We start from the raw sequence: 24,905 nt of genomic DNA, 5'->3' as shown, positions 1-24,905 counted from the left end.
AGAAAGTGGAGGGGATATATATGAATTAACTACAATTAGGGAGGGTGATAGGTCACCCTAAACAGATGTATTTTTAGGGAGCGTCTGAAGTTTTTCAGGTTGTGGATTGTCTAGTTTCTTGGAGTAGAGCATTCCAGAGGATTGGTGCAGCTTGGGAGCAGTTTTGGAGCTGGGAGTGAGTGTGAACCTGTTCCCATGAGGAATCGGTCAGTATATATCCAGTTATAACTTTTACCTTTCACGTTCTGCAGATGCTGGATACCACTACTCTGATCAGAAGTTGCATCCAGAATGCCATTGGCTTGTTAAGAGATGAGGAGAATATTGGCAGCCGCAGCACCAGGAGGATTGAAATCCTGATAAACCTACTGAGCACAGAGAATGATCTGAAAGGTATGGGAACTCTGTTTCACAAAGCTTAATTCTCCATAGGTTTCATTCAAAAAAATGTTTTTGGTGCTGAAGTGTCCACAACATTTCTACTGTCTTACCTTTTGCAGACTCCTTTTTAAAATATCTGAAAGTTCGTCTACATAACATGTTGAAAAGTCAAGAAAAACAGCTGTACAATGCCGAAGATTGGGTGGTACGAGAGGCCGCGAATCTGGATGCCCTGCAGGAAGCCGGAACCTTCAGGTTAGAAGAATATGTAACTACTGGTTTGTTTGTGCATTTACATGTTCATTGTTGTTTCAATTAGACTTATTTGTGATAGCCAACGTAATTAATTGCAAATACAGTGGAACCTTGATTTACGAGAACAATCCGTTCTGGGACTGAGCTTGTAAACCCAGTTACTCGTTCAGCAAAGCAAGATTTCCCATAGGAAATCATTGCAATGCAGACAATTCCTTCCACAACTTGTTAAATGTCCCATCCTGGTCCCCTATTGTGCCATTCCACACATACACAAACACGCACACACACACGCATTATGCTCACCTTACCTTCCATTCCCTCGCCAGCCTCCTGGTTCTTGTAGTTCGCCGGTACAGGATGTGTATTGGGTAACCATCGCGACGATGGAGGAACTTAAAATCTGGATCAGAATATGATATAATAATTAAAAAGGTACCATAATGGTATAATAATCGGCAATCCATAGGATAAATGACTTTATTGTTTCACCAAATAGGGGATTATTGCCACTGCCACCAATTATAACATGTTAGCAGCCAATATAAAAAAGTGATGCAGCAGAAATCCACATCAGAGTCTCTATGTACAATGCCTATAGACAGTGAGCTGCTTATCACAGCAGTGGGCGTGCTGGACTAGCTGACCTCTAGCTGACTTAAGGCCCAGTCACACACAACGACTTACCAGCGATCCCGAAAATGATGCGACCTGATAGGGATCGCTGGAAAGTCGCTGTGAGGTCACTGATGAGATGTCACACAGTCAGACCTTACCAACGAAGGAAAGCGTGAAGAATCAACCTATCTTTACGGCGTTATACTATGGCATAATGGGAAATTATGATTTCTTTGTCGCTCCATTGGGAGACCCAGACAATTGGGTGTATAGCTTCTGCCTCTGGAGGCCACACAAAGTATTACACTTTAAAAAGTGTAACCCCTCCCCTCTGCCTATACACCCTCCCGTGGACCACGGGCTCCTCAGTTTTATGCTTTGTGTGGAAGGAGGCACACATCCACTCATAGAAAAAAAAAAAAAAGATTTCTCATACATAGTATGACGGATGGAAGAAAAGAGGTCCCCAATGGGGTCCCCGGCATGCTCCCTTCTCACCCCACTATGTCGGCGGTGTTGTTAAGGTTGAGGTACCCATGGCGGGTACAAAGGCTGGAGCCACATGCCGTCTCCTTCACCATCCCTTATGCGGCTCTGGGAGAAGTGGGAGCCTCACCGGTCATTCACCTGCTGAGACCGTGCTCCATCCGCAGCCCCTGGTGGAACCTGCTGGACCGGAGCGTTTTCATCCCCAGGGACCGGGCCCTGCACCTTCAAGGTACTCTGTGTCCCCATGTGGGGAAGGTACGGGGAGAGAGGTCGCCTTTCTCCCCAGTAGCGCCGTCCGTTGTTTTTTCATCGGACTTCCGCGCCGACCGTGCCTGCTTGTCGGGCACGGCCTTCAATTTAGTCCCCGGCTTCATCGCGGCCTAGTCGCGAAAAATCCCGCCCCCGGGCCTGCCTGTCAGGGGTAAGGGCGGGATTACCGACAGAGGGCTGGAGCATCTTTGCATGTCTCCCCTCCCCTCTCATGGACCACTATGGGGCCTCCAGATTCCCGCCTTTTACCAGCGCCGCCCATGGCTTCACTCCCCTTTTGAGAGCTCCGGCGGCCATGTTTGGCATTCTGCCGGTGTATGCTGCAGCTGCACAGCTCTACAGCTCCGGGGGACCCACAACAGGGAATCTGGAGGACACCAGCGGTTGGTAAGCCACACCGGTCACCCGGTGCTGGTTCCCCTAGGGTGCCGTGATATATATATATATATATATATATATATATATATATATATATATATATATATATATATATATATATATATATATATATATATATATATATATATATATATATATATATATATATATATATATATATATATATATATATATATTCGGAATGGCTGTTTAACCCTTTCCCATATACCTTTAGTGGTCGCTCTCCTAAGGGACACTTATTGCTTACAGCATGTCGTCCACAAGGAGCAAAGCCCCTAAGGCACAGGTTTTTTTCGCAGCCTGTACCTCTTGTGGGGCTATGTTGCCTGCGGGATCCACCTACCCTCACTGTGATCAATGCTCGACTCCTGCCACGCTTCCTCAGCCGGAGCCTAGGGCACTTGTGGGCCCCAAACTTACGCGCAATACGTTTTTTGATCACTCTAACTTCAGGGACGCTGTCCAGAAGCCCAGAGCGGTCCCGGACAAGCGTTTTGCTAAAAGGCACTCTGACACACGTTATCCCTTTCCACCTGAAGTCGTTAAGGGCTGGGCACAATCACCCAAGGTGGATCCGCCAGTCTCTAGATTGGCTGCTAGGTCCGTTGTGTCTGTTGCCGATGGCTCATCCCTGAAGGATGCCACTGACAGACAGAGCTCTTGGTGAAGTCTATTTATGAGGCCACGGGCGCATCTTTCGCCCCGGCCTTTGCGGCCGTGTGGGCTCTCCAAGCAATCTCGGCATGTCTGTCTGAGATTAATGCTGTCACGCGGAATTCTGCTCCGCATGTTTCTTCCTTGACCCCTCAGGCATCAGCATTTTCGTCCTACGCCATGAACGAATGGAAAGCAGACTCTGTTTCCAAAAGGTTCTTAACTGGTTTGCCTTTTTCTGGCGAACGTTTATTTGGCGAACGGCTGGATGAGATTATTAAGGAATCCTCGGGAAAGGACTCCTCCTTACCACAGTCCAAACCTAAGAGACCTCAGCAGAGAAAGATCCAATCGAGGTTTCGGTCCTTTCGTCCCTCCGCCAAGCCCCAATCCTCTTCGTCCAACCGGCCGGAGAAAGGCCAGAGGAACTCCTATGCGTGGCGGTCCAAGTCACGCCCCCAAAAGGCCGCAGGAGGCACTGCCTCCAAGACGGCCTCCTCTTGACTCTCGGCCTCACCTACCCACATCCTCGGTCGGTGGCAGGCTCTCCCGCTTTGGCGACGCCTGGTGGCCACACGTTCAAGACCGTTGGGTGAGAGACATTCTGTCTCACGGTTACAGGATAGAGTTCAGCTCTCGTCCTGCGGCTCGTTTCTTCAGAACCTCCCCACCCCCTGCACAGGCCGACGCACTTTTTCAGGCAGTGGACGCACTGAAGATGGAAGGAGATGTGATTCCCGTTCCCTTTCAGGAACGTGGTCGCGGATTTTACTCCAACTTGTTCGTGGTGCCAAAAAAGGACGGGTCATTCCGTCCCGTTCTGGACCTCAAGCTTCTCAACAGACATGTGAGAACCAGACGGTTTCGGATGGAATCTCTCCGCTCAGTCATCACTTCGATGTCACAAGGAGACTAGCATCGATCGACATCAAGGATGCTTATCTCCATGTGCCGATCGCACCCGAACATCAACGTTTCCTGCAGTTCGCCATCGGGGACGAACACCTCCAGTTCGTCGCATTGCCCTTCGGCCTGGCGACAGCCCCACGGGTTTTCACCAAAGTCATGGCATCCGTCGTGGCGGTCCTGCACTCTCAGGGCCACTCGGTGATCCCCTACTTGGACGATCTCCTAGTCAGGGCCCCTTCTCGGGTGGCGTGTCAACGAAGTCTTACCATCACTCTGGCGACTCTCCAGCAGTTCGGGTGGATCGTCAATTTCCCGAAATCCAAGTTGACGCCGACCCAATCACTGACTTACCTCGGGATGGAGTTTCATACCCAGCAAGCGTTAGTCAAGCTACCGCGCGACAAACAGCTTTCTCTGCAGGCGGGGGTGCAATCACTTCTTCGGAGTCAGTCACACCCCTTACGGCGCCTCATGCACTTCCTGGGGAAGATGGTTGCAGCTATGGAGGCAGTGCCGTTCACGCAATTTCATCTACGGCCACTCCAATGGGACATTCTTTGCAAATGGGACAAGAGTGCGGCTTCCCTCGACAAGATCATCTCTCTTTCCCTTGCAACCAAAACATCACTTCAGTGGTGGCTCCTACCCACATCTCTGTCTCGGGGAAAATCCTTCCTACCTCCAACCTAGGCCGTGGTCACCACGGACGCGAGCCTGTCAGGTTGGGAGCAGTTTTTCTCCACCACAGGGCTCAAGGAACCTGGACTCCGATAGAATCGTCCCTTCAGATCAATATCCTGGAGATAAGGGCAGTATATCTAGCCCTATTGGCTTTCCATCGGTGGCTGGAGGGCAGGCAGATCCGAATCCAGTCGGACAACGCCACTGCCGTCGCCTACATCAACCACCAAGGCGGCACTCGCAGTCGTCAAGCCTTCCAGGAAGTCCGGCGGATTCTGCAGTGGGTGGAAGCCACAGGCTCCACCATCTCCGCAGTTCACATCCCGGGCGTAGAAAACTGGGAAGCAGATTTTCTCAGTCGTCAGGGCATGGACGCGGGGGAATGGTCTCTGCACCCAGACGTGTTTCGAGAGATCTGTCGCCGCTGGGGAACGCTGGACGTCGATCTCATGGCGTCACGACACAACAACAAGGTCCCGGCCTTCATGGCACTGTCTCAGGATCACAGAGCTCTGGCAGCGGACGCTTTAGTCCAGGATTGGTCGCAGTTTCGACTGCCTTATGTGTTTCCCCCTCTGGCGATGCTGCCCAGGGTACTACGCAAGATCAGGTCAGACTGCCGTCGCGCCATTCTCGTCGCTCCAGACTGGCCGAGGCGGTCGTGGTATCCGGATCTGTGGCATCTCACGGTGGGTCAACCGTGGGCACTTCCAGACCGCCCAGATTTGCTGTCACAAGGCCCGTTTTTCCATCTGAATTCTGTGGCCCTCAACCTGACTGTGTGGCCATTGAGTCCTGGCTCCTAGCGTCTTCAGGGTTATCTCAGGATGTCATTGCCACCATGAGACAAGCCAGGAAGCCAACGTCCGCCAAGATCTATTACAGGTCTTGGCAAATCTTCCTATCCTGGTGCGCTGATAACGCCGATAATGGCCGTTTGCCTTACCCACATTCCTTTCATTCCTACAATCTGGAATGGACAAGGGTTTGTCCCTCGGCTCTCTCAAGGGCCAAGTATCGGCGCTCTCCGTGTTTTTTTTCAAAAGCGTCTAGCCAGGCTTCCGCAGGTCCGCACGTTCCTGCAGGGGGTCTGTCACATGGTCCCACCTTACAAACGTCCGTTGGAACCTTGGGATCTTAACAGGGTCCTGACGGCTCTTCAAAAGCCGCCTTTTGAGCCGCTGCGGGATGTCTCTCTCTCCCGTCTTTCGCAGAAGGTGGCCTTCCTGGTGGCAGTCACATCACTTCGGAGAGTGTCTGAGCTTGCAGCGCTGTCATGCAAAGCCCCCTTCCTGGGTTTTTCACCAGGATAAGGTGGTTCTGCGTCCTGTCCCGGAATTTCTCCCTAAGGTGCTATCCCATTTTCATCTAAATCAGGATATCTCCTTGCCTTCCTTTTGCCCTAATCCAATTCACCAGTGTGAAAAGGATTTGCACTCTTTGGATCTAGTGAGAGCACTCCAGTTCTACGTGTCTCGCACGGCGCTCCTGCGCCGTTCAGATGCGCTCTTTGTCCTTGTCGCTGGCCAGCGTAAGGGCTCTCAGGCCTCCAGGTCAACCTTGGCTCGGTGGATCAAGGAACCGATTCTCGAGGCCTACCGTTCTTCTGGGCTTCCGCTCCCTTCAGGGCTGAAAGCCCATTCTACCAGAGCCGTAGGTGCGTCCTGGGCATTGCGGCACCGGGCGACGGCTCAGCAGGTGTGTCAGGCAGCTACATGGTCTAGTCTGCACACTTTCACGAAGCACTATCAAGTGCATACCTATGCTTTGGCAGACGCCAGTCTAGGTAGGCGAGTCCTTCAGGCGGCGGTTGCCCACCGGTAAGCGGGGGCCGTTTTTGGCTCTTTTTATTGAGGTATTCTTTTACCCACCCAGGGACTGCTCTTGGACGTCCCAATTGTCTGGGTCTCCCAATGGAGCGACAAAGAAAAAGGGAATTTTGTTTACTTACCGTAAATTCCTTTTCTTCTAGCTCCTATTGGGAGACCCATCACCCACCCCTGTTCCCTTCGGGCTGGTTGTTCTTTTGTGTACACATGTTGTTGATGTTGAATTTTTCTTTTGGTTCATGGTATTCAGTTCTCCGAACATCCTTCGGATTGAATTTACCCTAGACCAATTTATAAGTTTTCTCCTTCCTGCTTTTGCACCAAAACTGAGGAGCCCGTGGTCCACGGGAGGGTGTATAGGCAGAGGGGAGGGGTTACACTTTTTAAAGTGTAATACTTTGTGTGGCCTCCAGAGGCAGAAGCTATACACCCAATTGTCTGGGTCTCCCAATAGGAGCTAGAAGAAAAGCAATTTACGGTAAGTAAACAAAATTCCCTTTTTTATCACTGTATAAATGTATTTTAGTTGCATTATTTTGCATTTCATCATGACCGCCCTATTCAGAATGTTTTTATATTGTAATTTGGAATGGGAAAGACGTTCTCTTACACCATGTTGTTACTTTTTATTTTCCTCTGATCATAGGGCTCCTTACTTCTTTTGTATACCTCACTATAAAGGGTTAGATAATGAATTACGTTGTTGAATGACGAATTGTGGACATGTTGGTTTCTGGGCATTTTTTATGGGGGACGGCACATACACATGGTAATTCTGTAATACTTACAATACTTTTATATACAGGCAAAGCCTTTGGAAACGTGTTCAAAAAGCCGTGACACCATTTTTATCCCATATTTTATCCATCATCGACTGCAATGGCAACCTGGAAATTCTTGTGAACGATCAAGCGGAGGACTTTATTAAATCCCTCTGGATGTTCTTTTTTTCTGATGAGAAACTTCTACCGGTTTCTATCAACTTCAGGTATGATGTAATTTAGGAAATGTAATGTGGTGTTTTATTCTGTTTCATTGTTCATTGTATACATTTATCTTAGATTGTGTAGTTTTACATCCACTTCTTAAAGGGTATCTGTCACCAGGTTATTGCCGCCTAATCTGAGAGCAGCATAATGTAGGGGCAGAGATTCTGATTACAGTGATGTCACTTACTGGGCTGCTTAGTGTCGCTTTTATAAAATCACGGTTTAATCAGCAGGAGGCTATCATTACAGGACTACTTGGCGTGTTGCCAGGTAATCCCAACATGTTCATGAGCTCTGTATAACTGCTAGATCTGCCGCAGAGAAAACATTGATTTTATCAAAATGACAGCAAAGAGCTCAGTAAGTGACACATCGCTGGAATCGGTGTCTCTGTCTTTACATTATGCTGCTCTCAAATGGGGGAGCAAAAACCTGAGGCAGATTCCCTTTAAATTATTGTAAAATTATTAAGCTGTATTATATTTATTCATTTAAAGGGGTTGCCTGAGTATAGAAAACAATGTTAACCCCATAGCGACGGCCTAACGTCTCAAGACGTCGGAAAACAGGGTACTTATTCTGTTCCGACGTCTTGAGACGTCAGGCCGGAAAAAGCTTGTAGCGCCCCCCAGTGACGAAAAATCTCGGGGGTTTCAGCTACCTGAGACCCCCAAGATTATGAATCGGGGTGTTTTTTCTGGACCCCGTTAATGCGATCGCCGGTATACACCGTATACCGGCGACAACATTAAAAAAAAGAAATGGCCGGTAAAATTGATCTATTTCTCATCTGACGTGATCAAACATGTCAGATGAGAAATAAATATGAGCCCTTAGTGCCCCCAAAGCCCCCGGTACCGGAGAAATCTATCCAACACCCCCCCCCTTCCGGAAAATCTAAGATGGCGCCGACGCGCGCTGAAAACTCCCGCCGCCGCCGGCTCTGCATTCATTTCCCTCCGATCTGAAATGATCAAACATTTCAGATCGGAGGGAAATGTCCTCCCCCTGACCCCTCCTCCGGTACACCGGAGATCTCTGGTCCCCGGAGCCCCCTCCGGTCTCCAGAGCCGCCTCCCCCCTCCCCCCTCCGGAGCGTGGAAGATGGCGGCCGCATTCATCCTGCTCTTTCTGCCGCATGTGACACGTCACATGCGGCAGAAAGTTGTTCCACCGTCTCCCACCGTCACCCCCCCCAGCACCCGGTTTTACGTTACCTGGCTGCTGGTGCTCCGGCCCCGCGATCACGCCGCCTCCTTCTTGAAAGCTGGCGGCGCATGCGCAGACAGCGGCTGTCAGCTGGATCCCTGGAAGCAGGGACGTTGACGTCGCTACTGCACAGGCTGCTCCACTGTGGACCGGGGGAGGGTGAGTGCGGTATTCTGCAGCCACACTCCTCACATGGAGAGACTGCTGTTCTAGAAATTGGGGGGTACGTTCTGTGAGCGTGCCCCTCATATTCTAGAATGAGGTTACTGCAGGTCACTCTGCCCTAAGTTGGACCGGGGCAGTGTGAGTGCAGTATTCTCAGATTACTGCACCCACACTGCTCATGGAGAGCTTGCTCTTCCAGAAAATGGGGGATACGTTCCCTGAACGTGCCCCCCATATTCTAGAAGATCCAGAGTCGGCGTGGGACCTCCAAAATGGATTACAGCGACCGAAATTTATTTATTTTCAATAAATTGGTAAAAGAGGAATGTTTCTGGGAGTTTTTTTTTCAAATAAATTTTTTTTTGTCTTTATTTTTTTCTATTACTTGACTGGGTTAGTAATGTCGGGTATCTGTTTAGATGCCGTGACATCACTAACCCCAGGGCTTGATGCCAGGTGACATTACAGCTGGTATCAACCCCGTATTTTACCCCGTTTGCCACCGCACCAGGGCGCGGGATGAGCTGGAGCGAAGCGCCAGGATTGGAGCATCTAATGGATGCGCCACTTCTGGGGCTGCTGCGGCCTGCTATTTTTAGGCTGGGAAGAGTCCAATAACCAGGGCTCTTCCCACCCTGAGAATACCTGACCACAGCTGTCCGCTTCACCTTGGCTGGTGATCTAATTTGGGGGGGACCCCACGTTTTTTTTTTTTTTTTTAAAACCGCCTGGGGAGCCCTCCAAATTGATCACCAGCCAAGGTGAAGCTGTCAGCTGTGGTTTGCAGGCTACAGCTGTCTGCTTTACCCTAGCTGGCTATCAAAAATAGGGGGGACCCCACGTCGTTTATTTTAATTATTAATTTTTTAGGGGGCTAAATACAAGGCTAGGCACCCTTTAGTGCCACATGAAAGGCACTAAAGGGCGCCAGCTTAGAATATGCAGGGGGTGGGACGTTATATATGTTTGACATCTATCCATTCATCCATTGTAGCGTTTTAGGCTATGTGCCCACAATCGGGGTTTGCAGCGTTTTGGGCGCAGAGTGTGTCCATAGTGTTTTCCCTGCGTCCATAGCACTGCGTTGTGCAGTAGAAGCACAGTGGAAGGATTTTTAGAAATCCCGTGCCCACTGTGCTTCTTTTCTCCGCAGCATACACTGACGTGTGGCGCAGCTTCCCGAGCCTCAGCATGTCAATTTATGCTGCAGAGATGAGTGTTCTCTGCAGGTAGCATAGAGCACCACAGCGGCCTGAACCCAAATCGTGGGCATGGGCAGCTGCCTTCTCCCGTGGACAACACTCACATCTCTGCATGAAGGCTGGCACTGTATACTAGACGCCGTGTCGCTGGATCATGGCCACATAGCCTAAAAGTGAGACATTTGTTGCTACAGCAACATTTTTTTTAAGTACCTGTGGATTCAAAATTCTTACTATACTCCTGAATAAAATCCAGTTTCCAAAATGGGGTCACTTGTGGGGGGGTTTCTGCTGTATAGGTACCCAAGGGGCCCTGCAAATGTGACATGGTGCCCGCAATTTATCTCAACTTTTCCAGAATTCAAATGGTGCTCCTTCCATTCCAAGCCCTCCCATTTATCCAAACAGAGGTTTTTGGCCACATGTGGGGTATCCCTGTACTCATAAGACATTGGATAACAACCTGTTGGGTCCACGGTTTGTTGTTGTCTCTTGAAAAAGTGAGAAATTTGATGCTGAAGCAACATTTTTGTGAAAAAAATGAAAATTTTCAATATGGCAACCTAAGCTTATCAAATTCTGTGAAGTATTTGTGGATTCAAACTGCTCACTATACACCTAGATAAAAGCCTTGAGGTGTCTTGTTTCCAGAATGGAGTCACTTGTGGGGGACCGCCACTGTTTAGGCACCTCAGGGGCTCTCCAAATGCAACCTGGCATCCGCTATTGATTCCAGCCAATTTTGCAGTCAAATGGCACTCCTTCCCTTCCGAGCCCTGCCATGCGCCCTAACAGTTGATTTCCACCACATATAAGGTATCGCCAAACTCAGGAGAAATTGCACAATAAATGTTATGCTGAATTTTTTCCTTTTACTCTTGTAAAAAAAAAAGCTACCTGGTTGAAATAACAATTTTGTGGTAAATTTTTTTTTTTTTTTTTCATGGCTCAACGTTATAAAATTCTGTGAAGCACCTGGGGGTTCAGGGTACTCACCAAACATCTAGATAAATTCCTTGAGGGGCCTAGTTTCCAAAATGGGGTCACTTGTGCGGGGTTTCTGCTGTTTAGGTACCTTAGGGGTCCTGCAAATGTGACATGGTGCCCGCAATCTTTTTCAGCCAAATTTTCTTTCCAAAATTCAGATATTGCTCCTTTCGTTCCAAGCCCTCCCATTTGTCCAAACAAAGGTTTCAGACCACATGTGAGGTATCACCGCGCTCATAAAAAAGTGGTTAACAAACCTTGAGGTCAAATTTTTGGAATTACCTCTTGAAAAAGTGAGAAAATTGATGCTAAAGCAACATTTTTGAGAAAATTATTAAAATTTTCAATATGACAACGTAACGTTAACAAAATCTGTGAAGTACCTGTGGATCTAAAATGCTCACTATACCCCTAGATAGAAGCCTTGAGGGGTCTAGTTCCCAAATTGGTGTCACTTGTGAGGGATTTCTTCTGTTTAGGTACCTTAGCGGACGTGTAAATGCAACATGGTGCCCGAAATCTATTTCAGCCAAATTTGCTTTCCAAAATTCAAATATTGCTCCTTCTGTTCCGAGCCCTCCCATTTGTCCAAACAGAGGTTTCTGACCATATGTGGGGTATCGGCGCACTCATAAGAAAGTGGGGAACAAGTTTTGGGGTCCATTTGGTTGTGTTATTTCTTCTAAAAGTGAATAAATGTGGGTTAGAGCAACATTTTTAGGTAAAATATAATTTTTGCTTTTTTTCATTCCACATTGCTTTTGTTCATGTGAAGCACCTGAAGGGTTAATAAACTTCTTGAATGTGGTTTTGAGTACTTTGGGGGGTGCAGTTTTTATAATGGTGTCACTTTTGGGTATTTTCTGTCATCTAGGCCTCTCAAAGTCACTTCAAATGTGATGTGGTCCCTAAAAAAATGGTTTTGTAAATTTTGATGTAAAAATGAGAAATCGCTGATAAACTTTGAACCCCTCTAACTTCCTAACAAAAAAAAATTTTGTTTCCAAAATTGTGCTGATGTAAAGTAGATAAGTGGGAAATGTTATTTATTAACTATTTTGTGTCACAGAAATCTCTGGTTTAACGGTATAAAAATTCAAAAGTTGAAAATTGCTAAATTTTCAAAATTTTTGCCAATATTCAATTTTTTTCATAAATAAACGCAAAAAATATTGTCCTAAATTTGGTACTAACATGAAGTCCAATATGTGACGAAAAAACAATCTCAGAATCACCGGGATCCGTTGAAGCGTTCCAGAGTTATAACCTCATGACACTGGTCAGAATTGCAAAATTTGGTCTGGTCATTAAGGTGAAAATTAGCTCCGTCACTAAAGGGTTAATTTGAGTTGCCTTGAAATCTCCTGATAATCAACTAGATAATGCAGCCAGCTGCTCATTCACTAAAGTTTAGGATCCTCTCTTCATGGCCAAATGCCCTTTTCTTTCAAGATCATAAAAAGCATAAATTGTACCAATATTACTAATATACTATAAAGAAAAGTCACCTAACAGCACAAAATAAACCATCTGCGCTAAAAAAAAATGTCCTCTACATAAGCCCTGCTCAATCACAATATGTCTGGACATCACTATCTCTCCTCTGCGTCAGTTATCTCATGATCAATAATGATGATATGTCTAATCTCAGAACCAAGAGAAGGGACAAAGTAGGAGGTGGTCTCCACTTTAAATTTTCATTTTTATTGCCTTAATGTTGTTTAATCATTTTGTTTGTCATTAAACTTTTTTTGTTCATGTACAGCTCACAGACTGAAACCATTCTGGTGAAGAATAACATGAATATCGCTGCTTTTGGGGAAAATTTTTTGCCTTTTAGCTGGAGGATTAAGGATTATTTAGAGGAAATATGGACTCAGGCTCGTCACCTTGATTGTATCGAAGGTAAGAGTAACCATAAATATAAGAACAAGCCTGTAATTTTCATAATCAAAATAATTATTACCTTATTTCCCAAAAAGTAAGCCCTATCCCGAACATAAGCCCTAGCAGGAATTTTCAGCCTGTTCGGCGTAAGGTTTCAATATAAGCCCTACCCCAAAAATAAGCCCTAGTCGTGGTTCAATAATGAAGTGTCCATGCGGCTAAAAATGTTAAAGAATACTGCAGGAAACTTCATTAAAGAAAACTGACACCCCCAAAAGAAAAGACCCCATAATCATACTCACCAGATGCCGAACGGGAGGACCTACAGTGTAACGCATCAAGGACCTGTGATGGAAAGCACACATACACACATATCATGTTGAGCACCCACACACAACAGATCGCAAACACATCAGATCACACACATAATCGCAAATCAGATCACACACACACAATCACTAGATCCGTTGATACCTATTGCTTCCTGTCAGCAGGGTAACATGGGACGCAGTAAAGTGGAGCGCGAGGACCTGCAGTGGAATACATCGATGCTTTCCACCGCAGGTCCTTGCGCTCCACTGCACTGCATCCCAGGTTCCCCTGGCGGCCAGAAGCAATCGGTATCACCGGATGTTGTGTGTACGCAATCTGATGTGTGTGCATGCGATCTGATGGGTGTGTGAGTGCCGGTCTGAAGCAGGGGAGGACCACATGGACTACACCTGAAGGGGGTGCCCGCTGAGGATCGCAGGAAGACCTAGGATCGACACAGACGTCCGGGGTCTAATAAGTATGCATCTCCTGGGAAGCGGGGTTCCGCTTTTTTTTTGCTTTGAAAGTGGGGGGAGGTTTGGGGCTAAACATGACCCCAACATGTGTTTCCCTGATAATGAGCCCCAGCGCATTTTTCGGTGTTTTATATTTTGGGAAACACGGTAGTAGATAATTGTTTGTGACTCGCACAATTCCAATTTTTCGTGATGATGGAAAAAAAGGCACAAGGTTCTTGGTTGGAGATTTTGGATTAGTGCAAGACTGCTTGTATCTTTCTTTCCAATAGGGAAACATCAAAAAGTTATTCCCATCTCCAAGATCATATCCCAATATGTACTAGGTTTAATAATGACAATTTTAGCAAATACCTTCAATAAGAAATGTAGTATAGTTCTGATATTGCCTATCGCTTACCTCATGTGCAGGACATTGCAGCTTAGTTAACTATGGTTACGACCTCAAGCAACTAACTCACTGTCATTATATGAGTGGATGCAACCATGGATACCTAAGCTGCAATGCCCTGCACATAAGGTAAGAGACATGGCTGTATCAGGAGAACTAAACTACATCTCTAATTGGAGGGATTTGCTAATATTATTTTTACGCCTACTACTTATTGGGATAGTAACTTGGAGATGGGAATAACCACTTAAAGCCCTGTGCGCACACTGCGTTTTTTGCTGCGGTTTTGCCGTAGTTTTTGTTGCAGAAAAGGTGCGGTTTTTGTTCATAACCCTCCTGCAGTCCTTCCCCCAATAAAATCTATGAGAAACCAAAATGGTGCGATTTCCCCCCCCCCCCCCCCCCACAGGTTTTGCTTCAGAATTTCTGTAGCAATAAGAAATAGCATGTCACTTATTTTCCGCAGGTACCTGTGGTTTTGCCATAGAAAATGGTAAAAAAAAACGCAGGGATCAACCAGTGGAAAAACCGCACCAAAACCACAACAAACCACGGTAAAACCGCATGCGGATTTTGGGTGTTTTTGGTGCGTTTTTTTGCCGCAGGTGCAGAATTTTGCCAGAGCGTGCCGATTTAACTTAAGAAACACTATTTCCCAGTGCGCACAGACCCTAAAGCTTACTTGTCTCATTTCAGGTAACTTTCGAATAAGCGGTCTTGTGTGCACATGAGGAATAACACTATTTCTGACCATAATATAACCTGAATTCTGCATTTTTTTTGCCAGTTTTCCCCTCTGCAGTCTCTGTCTCCTAATTACAGTTTTCTCTGAGCTGGTGGGTGGATTCACAATAAACATTTGTGTGAACAGAGCTCTAGTTTGCAAAACTTCAGCGAAAGTATGTTGCATTTAGTCTTCGAAAAACCTATATCTCAAAGGCCTCATTCACACGTCAGCTTTTTTTTTCACATGAGAAATTCAGTCCCAGTTTTATCAGTATTCTTATTCAGTATTTCTCAGATGGGAAAGAAATTTCTCTGTCTTTTGTGAAAAATAAACAGGATGTGGAAGGCATCCAAGTGCGGTTTGATGATGATTTTTTTTTTTTTGTTTTTTTTTTTTTTTTAGAGGACTCCTAGACTTTCATTAGTGATTTTGATTTGACACTCGGATCAAGATCGCCCAAGTCTCTGCAATTTTGGGCAGACCACCAGCCCCCAAATAATCATGGATATAAAAAGAGCCCCATAGACTATCATAGGTTAGCGTGAAAAACATGGATAGCACCCGTACGAGAGAACCTGATGTGTGAGGCTTGACATATACAGCTCTATGTCCTTCAGCTAGTACCAATTAGCGCTTAAAAAAAATTGGTTGAATAAAAATTTTGGTTATCCCAATGAGGTGTTTGGAATAGTAAATTACTTTTTATTTTCCTTATTTTTAGGTCATGAAGGTAAATTTGTAGATATCTTCTCACAGACCCCATTAGGAAAATATGTTTCTTCAAAAGACCCAAGTGAACAGCAGATTCTGTTCTTGAACTATCAGCGAGACTTCATCCTTATGTCCATGACTATATCCTCTCCGGATGAGCTGAAGGTGCGGACAGCAGCTACTGCAGATTGTAAGTGCTATATCACTTCATAAAACCCCGTTAATCACACCCCATGTACCACCTATGTGTTGCAGGTAATGGAGTATGCTTTTTCAACGTGTATTGAAGATTCAAGAAAGACAAGTGATGGTAACGAGCAGCTGAGCCTGCCATGGGTGCATATTGGATACAACACGTTCCAGCACAGACTGCAAAACTTAAGCAGGATTTTGGCACTGAGTCCTCCTTCAGTGTCTGAGACTCTTAAAGAGAAAATAGACGACCACGATACAATGATTAGAGAACATATGGTAGGTATTGGGGCATATTAATATGTTTCTTAGATCTAAAATACAGTTAATTTTTTTTTTTTTAAGACCGACCTGAATTATAGGTAAGATTACTCAGCTTGACTTCTCTGTAGGACCTTCCTTCTCAGATGTTGAGGTGCCATATCGAGGCTTCCCCCCCATTGTGGTAAGGCTCATTTAGGCTTGCAGGATAGAAAGAAGTGACAATTTGCTTTTTTTAGTGTTATGCAAAGTTCAGAAACTAAATTAAAAATTTAATTAAATACGTTTTTGGTATGGATTTAGGGAGGGCTAAACATCATTATGTTTTGGTTTGGACCATATAGGATGGCTTGTTAAGCTACAGTAGTTGTTTTTCTTTAACTCTTAAAATAGTTTCATAGTTTTAAGGTTGAAAGAAGACTGATCCAATGAGTTCAACTTATAACCTAACGTGATGGTTGAGAAGAAGGAAAACATCCACAGATTCTTTTGACCCTATATTTGGGAAAAAATCTTCAACTCCACAATATTTGGAAAAGTTCCATGGTCCATAAATTTAGAGTTGTAAGGCCTAGGACACACGGCGAGAAAAAAATCGCATTCCACTCGGACCGATATTACTCTGAGCCCGCTCCCATGAGCGATTTATTTTCTTAGCCCTAATCAGACCGAGAAAACAATCACAGCATGCTGCAAGTGGAATTAGATCCTGTTCCACTCGCACCCAAGCAAGTCTATGGGGCGAGAGAAACATCGCACTGTGCTCGCGTTACACCGGTGTAACGCGAGAGCAGTGCGATTTTTGTATCAGCCGGCAACGGAGGAGAGAGGGAAATAAATCCCTCCCTTTCCTCCGCAGCGACGGCCCTCCCCTCCGCAGCGACGGCCCTCCCCTCCGCAGCGACGGCCCTCCCCTCCGCAGCGACGGCCCTCCCCTCCGCAGCGACGGCCCTCCCCTCCGCAGCGACGGCCCTCCCCTCCGCAGCGACGGCCCTCCCCTTCGCAGCGACGGCCCTCCCCTCCGCAACTGTGGTCTGATCAGACCATAGTTGTATGACACTCGGCTCCCACTGTGCTGCAAGCGTGAGCTAAGTGTCATGCGAGAACACACAGTAATCCCCGTGTGCCCTCGGCCTAATGGTCATTATTGTAACCGAAAACTGATACTGTGAAATTCCGGTAGCCTTCACTCCTTGTTTCTTTGTCGCTCCATTGGGAGACCCAGACAATTGGGTGTATAGCTTCTGCCTCCGGAGGCCACACAAAGTATTACACTTTAAAAAGTGTAACCCCTCCCCTCTGCCTATACACCCTCCCGTGGATCAGCGGGCTCCTCAGTTTTATGCTTTGTGTTGAAGGAGGCACACATCCACTCATGCATTCTCATATTAGTTATGTCGGTTGGAAGAAAAGAGGGCCCCCGGCATGTTCCCTTCTCACCCCACTACGTCGGCGGTGTTGTTAAGGTTGAGGTACCCATTGCGGGTACAAAGGCCGGAGCCTCATGCCGTTTCCTTCACCATCCCTTAGCGGCTCTGGGAGAAGTGGGATCCTGAGCGGTCATCCATTTACTGGGACCGTGCTCCCTCCGCAGCCCCTGTGGGAATCTGCCGGACCGGAGTCTATTCAACCTCAGGGACCGGGCCCTGCAACTCTAAGGTACTCTGTGTCCCCATGGGGGACTGTGCAGGGAGCGCACCTTCTTCCCGGACGCTGCGGCAGCTGCTGAATTGGGAAGTCCGGCGGACTTCCGCGCCGACCGTGCCTGCTCGTCGGGCACGGTCTCAAATTTAGTCCCCGGCTTCATCGCGGCCTAGTCGCAAAAATCCCGCTCCCGGGCCTGCCAGTCAGGGGTAAGGGCGGGACTGCCGACCTGACGTCGGATGTGAGGGCTGGAGCATCCTGCATGTTTCCTCCCCCCTCACTGATCACTGTGGGGACCCCAGATTCCCGCACTTTCCTGGCGCCGCCCACGGCTCCACTCCTCCCCTGAGAGCTCCGGCAGCCATTTTTTGGGCATTCTGCCGGTGGAGGATTCTCAGGAACAGCTCTGCAGCTCCCGGGGACCTAAGGCAGGGAATCTGGAGGACACACACACGCCACTTGTCAGCGGTCGGTAAGCCACACCGGTCACCCGGTGCTGGTCCCCCTAGGGTGCCGGAATATATACATATTTATATATATATTTCTGTTCGGTCGGGCTGTATACCCTTTTGTTGCCCATATACCCTCAGTGATCATTCTCCTAGGAGACAACAGCATGTCGTCCACAAGGAGCAAATATGCTAAGGCACAGGGTTTTTTTGCGGCCTGTACCTCTTGTAGGGCTATGTTACCTGCGGGTTCCACCTACCCTCACTGTGAGCAATGCTCGACCCCTGTTTCGCTTGCTCAGCCGGAGCCTCGGTCACTAGTGGGCCCCTCGGCTCATGTAGACCCCCCTGCTCCCCCTGTCCAGGCGGCAGGGACAGAGTTCGCCTCTTTTGCTGAGAAACTCTCTGAGTCACTTTCACAATCCATGGCTCAGTCTATGGACAAATGGTCTGCCAAGCTGCTAGAAGCTTTGCAGTCCAGACCGGTCCTTACACAGGCCCCGGCCCCTGTTGGATCGTCGCCTCCAGTCCCCTCTTGGTCCGCGCCGCAGCGCGCTCCCAGGTTGGGCCCTAGGTCCCACGTGGAGGACTCCGGCCCGGACCACAGTCCTAGACCGGCTAAGCGGGCTCGCTGGGAATCTTCCCCGACTTCTTCACGCTGCTCGGGTTCCCAGCTTGAGGACTCTCTGGAGGACGAGGCGAAAGTCACAGCTCAGGGCTCTGACCCTGACGTCGCCCTTAACCTTGATACACCTGAAGGGGACGCCTTAGTGAATGATCTTATCTCGTCCATCAACCAGGTGTTGGATCTCTCTCCCCCGCCTCCTCCTATAGAGGAGTCGGCGTCTCAGCAGGAGAAACACAAGTTTCGGTTCCCCAAACGTACACGTAGTGCGTTTTTCGATCACTCTAACTTCAGAGACACTGTCCAGAAGCCCAGAGCGGTTCCGGACAAGCGCTTTACTAAGCGCCTCACTGACACGCGTTACCCCTTCCCCTCTGAAGTCGTCAAGGGTTGGGCTCAATGTCCCAAGGTGGATCCTCCAGTCTCTAGATTGGCGGCTAGATCTGTGGTATCGGCTGCAGATGGCTCATCGCTAAAGGATGCCACTGACAGGCAGATAGAGCTCCTGGTGAAGTCTATTTATGAGGCCACGGGCGCGTCTTTTGCCCCGGCCTTTGCAGCCGTGTGGGCACTCCAAGCTATCACAGCTTGTCTGGCTGAGATTAATGCTGTCACACGTAATTCTGCTCCGCAAGTTGCGTCTTTGACTTCTCAAGCGTCAGCTTTTTCTTCCTACGCCATGAACGCAGTCCTAGACTCTGCTAGCCGTACAGCTGTGGCATTCGCTAACTCTGTGGCAGTCCGCAGGGCCATGTGGCTGCGCGAATGGAAGGCAGACTCGGCCTCCAAGAGGTTCTTAAACGGTTTGCCGTTTTCTGGCGAACGTTTGTTTGGCGAACGATTGGATGAGATTATTAAGGAATCCAAGGGAAAGGACTCCTCCTTACCCCAGTCCAAACCTAAGAGACCTCAGCAACGAAAAATACAATCGAGGTTTCGGTCCTTTCGTCCCTCCGCCAAGCCCCAATCCTCTTCGTCCAGCAGGCCGGAGAAAGGCCAGAGGAACTCCTATGCGTGGCGGTCCAAGTCACACCCCCAAAAGGCCGCAGGAGGCACTGCCTCCAAGGCGGCCTCCTCATGACTCTCGGCATCCCCTAGCCGCATCCTCGGTCGGTGGCAGGCTCTCCCGCTTTGGCGACGCCTGGTGGCCACATGTTCAAGACCGATGGGTGAGAGACATTCTGTCTCACGGTTACAGGATAGAGTTCAGCTCTCGTCCTGCGGCTCGTTTCTTCAGAACCTCTCTGCCCCCCGCTCAGGCCGACGCACTTTTTCAGGCAGTGGACGCTCTGAAGACAGAAGGAGTTGTGACCCCCCGTTCTCCTTCAGGAATGTGGTCGCGGCTTTTACTCCAACTTGTTCGTGGTGCCAAAAAAGGACGGATCATTCCGTCCCGTTCTGGACCTCAAGCTGCTCAACAGACATGTGAGAACCAGACGGTTTCGGATGGAATCCCTCCGCTCGGTCATCGCCTCGATGTCACAAGGAGACTTCCTAGAATCGATCGACATCAAGGATGCTTATCTCCACGTGCCAATCGCACCCGAACATCAACGCAGGGAAAATCCTTCCTACCCCCAACCTGGGCTGTGGTCACCACGGACGCGAGCCTGTCAGGGTGGGGAGCGGTTTTTCTCCACCACAGGGCTCAGGGAACCTGGACTCCGATAGAGTCATCCCTTCAGATCAATATTCTGGATATAAGGGCAGTGTATCTGGCCCTCTTGGCTTTTCATCGGTGGCTGGAGGGCAGGCAGATCCGTATCCAGTCGGACAACGCCACTGCCGTCGCACACATCAACCACCAAGGCGGCACTCGCAGTCGTCAAGCCTTCCAGAAAGTCCGGCGGATTCTGCAGTGGGTGGAAGCCACAGCCTCCACCATCTCCGCAGTTCACATCCCGGGCGTAGAAAACTGGGAAGCAGATTTTCTCAGTCGTCAGGGCATGGATGCGGGGGAATGGTCTCTGCACCCAGAAGTGTTTCGAGAGATCTGTCGCCGCTGGGGAACGCCGGACGTCGATCTCATAGCGTCACGGCACAACAACAAAGTCCCGGCATTCATGGCACGGTCTCAGGATCACAGAGCTCTGGCGGCGGACGCGTTAGTTCAGGATTGGTCGCAGTTTCGACTGCCTTATGTGTTTCCTCCTCTGGCGATGCTGCCCAGAGTGTTACGCAAGATCAGGTCCGACTGCCGTCGCGCCATTCTCGTCGCTCCAGACTGGCCGAGACAGTCGTGGTACCCGGATCTGTGGCATCTCACGGTGGGTCAACTGTGGGCGCTTCCAGACCGCCCAGACTTGCTGTCGCAAGGCTCATTTTTCCATCTGAATTCTGTGGCCCTCAACCTGACTGTGTGGCCATTGAGTCCTGGCTCCTAGCATCTTCAGGGTTATCTCAGGATGTTATTGCCACCATGAGACAGGCCAGGAAGCCAACGTCCGCCAAGATCTATTACAGGTTTGGCGAATCTTCTTATCCTGGTGCTCTGATAACGGTTTTCCTCCATGGCCGTTTGCCTTACCCACTTTTCTTTCATTCCTTCAATCCGGAATGGACAAGGGTTTGTCACTCGGCTCTCTGAAGGGCCAAGTATCGGCGCTCTCCGTATTTTTTCAAAAGCGCCTAGCCAGGCTTCCGCAGGTCCGCACGTTCCTACAGGGAGTTTGCCACATAGTCCCACCTTACAAGCGTCCGCTAGAACCCTGGGATCTTAACAGGGTGCTAACGACTCTTCAGAAACCACCTTTCGAGCCGCTGCGGGATGTCTCTTTATCACGTCTTTCGCAGAAGGTGGCCTTTCTAGTGGCAGTTACGTCACTCCGGAGAGTGTCTGAGTTTGCAGCGCTGTCATGCAAAGCCCCCTTCCTGGTGTTTCACCAGGATAAGGTGGTTCTGCGTCCGGTCCCGGAATTTCTCCCTAAGGTGGTATCTCCTTTTCATCTCAATCAGGATATCTCCTTGCCTTCATTTTGCCCTAATCCAATTCACCAATGTGAAAAGGATTTGCATTCGTTGGATCTGGTGAGAGCACTCCGGCTCTACGTGTCTCGCACGGCGGCCCTGCGTCGTTCAGATGCGCTCTTTGTCCTTGTCGCTGGCCAGCGTAAGGGTTCGCAGGCTTCCAAGTCAACCTTGGCTCGGTGGATCAAGGAACCGATTCTCGAAGCCTACCGTTCTTCTGGGCTTCCGCTTCCTTCAGGGCTGAAAGCCCATTCTACCAGAGCCGTGGGTGCGTCCTGGGCATTGCGGCACCGGGCTACGGCTCAGCAGGTGTGTCAGGCAGCTACGTAGTCTAGTCTGCACACTTTCACGAAACACTATCAAGTGCATACCTATGCTTCGGCAGACGCCAGCCTAGGTAGGAGAGTCCTTCAGGCGGCGGTTGCCCACCTGTAAGAGGGGGCCGTTTCGGCTCTTTTTATTGAGGTATTCTTTTACCCACCCAGGGACTGCTCTTGGACGTCCCAATTGTCTGGGTCTCCCAATGGAGCGACAAAGAAGGGAATTTTGTTTACTTACCGTAAATTCCTTTTCTTCTAGCTCCTATTGGGAGACCCAGCACCCGCCCCTGTTCCCTTCGGGCTGGTTGTTCTTTTGTGTACACATGTTGTTCATGTTGAATTGTTCTTTTGGTTCATGGTTTTCAGTTCTCCGAACATCCTTTGGATTGAATTTACCCTAGACCAATTTATAAGTTTTCTCCTTCCTGCTTTTGCACCAAAACTAAGGAGCCCGTGATCCACGGGAGGGTGTATAGGCAGAGGGGAGGGGTTACACTTTTTAAAGTGTAATACTTTGTGTGGCCTCCGGAGGCAGAAGCTATACACCCAATTGTCTGGGTCTCCCAATAGGAGCTAGAAGAAAAGGAATTTACGGTAAGTAAACAAAATTCCCTTCTTTCCATTATCAGTGGGTTGTTTTCCCAGTTTTCTCCTATAGCTGTGCTCTGTTTCTAGGTTCTTGATGTCCTTGCTGCTACTGCGTGTGTGGAGATTGTAAAAGACAATGTGAGAGAACTATCGCCACAAGCCTGGATGACCCAAGTGAAAAACATACAAATGCCGATTCAGCTAATATGTTCAGAAGAATATCTAACTGGTGTCAGTTCTTGGTGTAAAGCGGGAATTAACCAAATCAGGTATGAAGGATTTTACTTAGATTATAAAACTGCACTGTAACTTCTACGTTTGGAGCAAACCTGAATGTACTGCTCACAGTGTATTAAACTATCCACAGTGTGAGGAATTACTGGAAGCTCTGGATGGCCAATTATTATACATGTTCAATGCACTTTAACAAGAAGTTGTTAAACTTCAAATTGTCAAAAATGGACTCCGTTGACGTAGCATGATGGTTTGATGACCTATAGTTGGTCCAGTGCTCGCAGTCCAGCACTGTGCAGGTTAACTAGTATTTGTCAAGGAACGTCTGTGTTGGAAGGTCTGCATTTGGCACCCAGTTTTTTACACAGATAAGAGCAGGTTCACACTGAGCATTTGCCATCTAGAGATGCCATGGAGAATTTTATCCCAAAAAAAGCCAAGAATAATCCAGCAATCCTAAATGATAAAAAATTCCAAAACTTTATTTCACAGTTTAAAATTCCATGGTTAGTACTCCATTAAAAGGGAAACAGATGACGCGTTTCGGATCCAACAAATTCTTACTGTTGGAATTTTAAATTGTCAAATAAAGTTTTGGAATTTTTTATCGTTTTGAGATTGCTGGATTTTTCTTGGATTTTTTTTGGATTGCCTCTCCTGGTGACCAGCTGGACTCCGATCTGTACATCACCTTCTTTATACCAGGAATTGCAGACGGTGGAGTGGCTGATAAGTTTTTTTTTTTTTTTTCTTTTCTCTGACGCCTCATTGGGGGACACAGGACCATGGGTGTTATGCCGCCTATCCATAGGAGGACACTAAGTAGATGCAAAAAGCATTAGCTCCTCCTCTGCAGTATACACCCCCTGGCCAGGCAACCCCAGTTTTAGCTTAGTGTCTGTAGGCACATCCTTTCAAGGTTTTGTTATTTTTTGAGGGCGACTGTTTCCCTTAGGGACCGATCTCCCAATACCATCAACGGGCGGGAACGCGGAGTGCTGCCTCCACGTACCCCCTCCTGCGACGCTGGATCCTGGGCTGCCTTTTACTGGACGACGAGTCCCACAGACACCGATTTTCCAGAGCCCAGGGCAGAGACACAATTCCTCAGCCCCTCTTTGCAGGCTCTGAGTTGATATGTTGCACCTGTGTGGCCGGACACAGCAGGCTGACTCTGTTATTTCCACTGCCTGGACTGAGGCAGTGTTAAGGTGAGATCCCCCCTGACTGGTTTCCCAAACAAAGGGAGAAAGACGGTGCAGGGAAGGCTCCCAGGACTGCAGAATTTACCATCTTTATTCCCACCATAGCTGTATGCTGGCTGGAGGAGGGGAAAGTCCCTTGCTGATTGCAGGGAATCCTGCAGAGATAATCTAACGGTGGCGGGGGGAGGGCTCCCAGGGCTCTTCAACTCAGTTTATTCCCTCTAGCTGCGTGCTGGCTGGAGGAGGGGGAGTCTCTTGCTGATTGCAGGGACTCCTGCAGAGATAATCTACTGGTAGCTGTGTGCTGACTGGAGGGAGGGGGAGGGAAACTGTCACAGAAGCTTCCTTCCCTCCGTCTTTTACTGCCGACAGCAGGGGGGGCACACTGACTTATTCTTGGCGCTCTTTTAGCGCTAAGCCCCGCCCCCCAAGGAAACCGCGCGAAGATTTCCACAGAGACTCCTTCCTGAGGACGCAGGGCCATCGGCTGATTCTGGTGAGGTACACCGAAGCAAATACAATCCTTGCTTCCCACTGCTTCACTTGTAGCTCTGCATATCATTGCTCCCCCTCCTGGCATACTCCTATTAGGAACATGCAGAACCCTAAGGGTACTAAGAGCGCTAAGGCTCACATAGTCTATTATTCAGCCTGCACTGCCTGCCACGCTGAGCTACCAAGTAAACACACCTCTTCTCTCTGTGAGTCCTTTGCCCCTATAGCCCCCCAAGACCCCCCCGCCAACACCGCCGCAACAGTCAGCCCAGAGCCTAGGGCTCCCAGCCCACCGTAATGGGCACAGCTTCTGTCCCAATCCATGGAAAAACTGTCACAGAACCTGGTGCTGGCTATGCAATGTCGTCCTCCACACCCTTCTGG

The 24,905-nt window shown here is 48.5% G+C and overlaps 1 protein-coding gene across 1 annotated transcript in view; it reads left to right on the top strand.

Annotated features, from left to right (window-relative positions):
• The window catches only part of RNF213 (ring finger protein 213), a 486,493-nt gene that overhangs the window by 303,880 nt on the left and 157,708 nt on the right, over positions 1 to 24,905 (top strand). Inside the window, exons 34-40 of the mRNA XM_075344370.1 lie at positions 252 to 393; positions 501 to 636; positions 7,291 to 7,473; positions 12,803 to 12,942; positions 15,552 to 15,706; positions 15,797 to 16,012; positions 22,675 to 22,856. Of these exons, the coding sequence (XP_075200485.1) occupies positions 252 to 393; positions 501 to 636; positions 7,291 to 7,473; positions 12,803 to 12,942; positions 15,552 to 15,706; positions 15,797 to 16,012; positions 22,675 to 22,856 (1,154 nt within the window). The remainder of the gene's footprint in view (positions 1 to 251; positions 394 to 500; positions 637 to 7,290; positions 7,474 to 12,802; positions 12,943 to 15,551; positions 15,707 to 15,796; positions 16,013 to 22,674; positions 22,857 to 24,905) is intronic.

The sequence above is a fragment of the Anomaloglossus baeobatrachus genome, chromosome 4 (assembly GCF_048569485.1).
Source record: "Anomaloglossus baeobatrachus isolate aAnoBae1 chromosome 4, aAnoBae1.hap1, whole genome shotgun sequence".
NCBI lineage: Eukaryota > Metazoa > Chordata > Amphibia > Anura > Aromobatidae > Anomaloglossus > Anomaloglossus baeobatrachus.
Note: the sequence above shows the minus strand (reverse complement) of the source record. Positions and strands in the feature narration are given on the sequence as shown.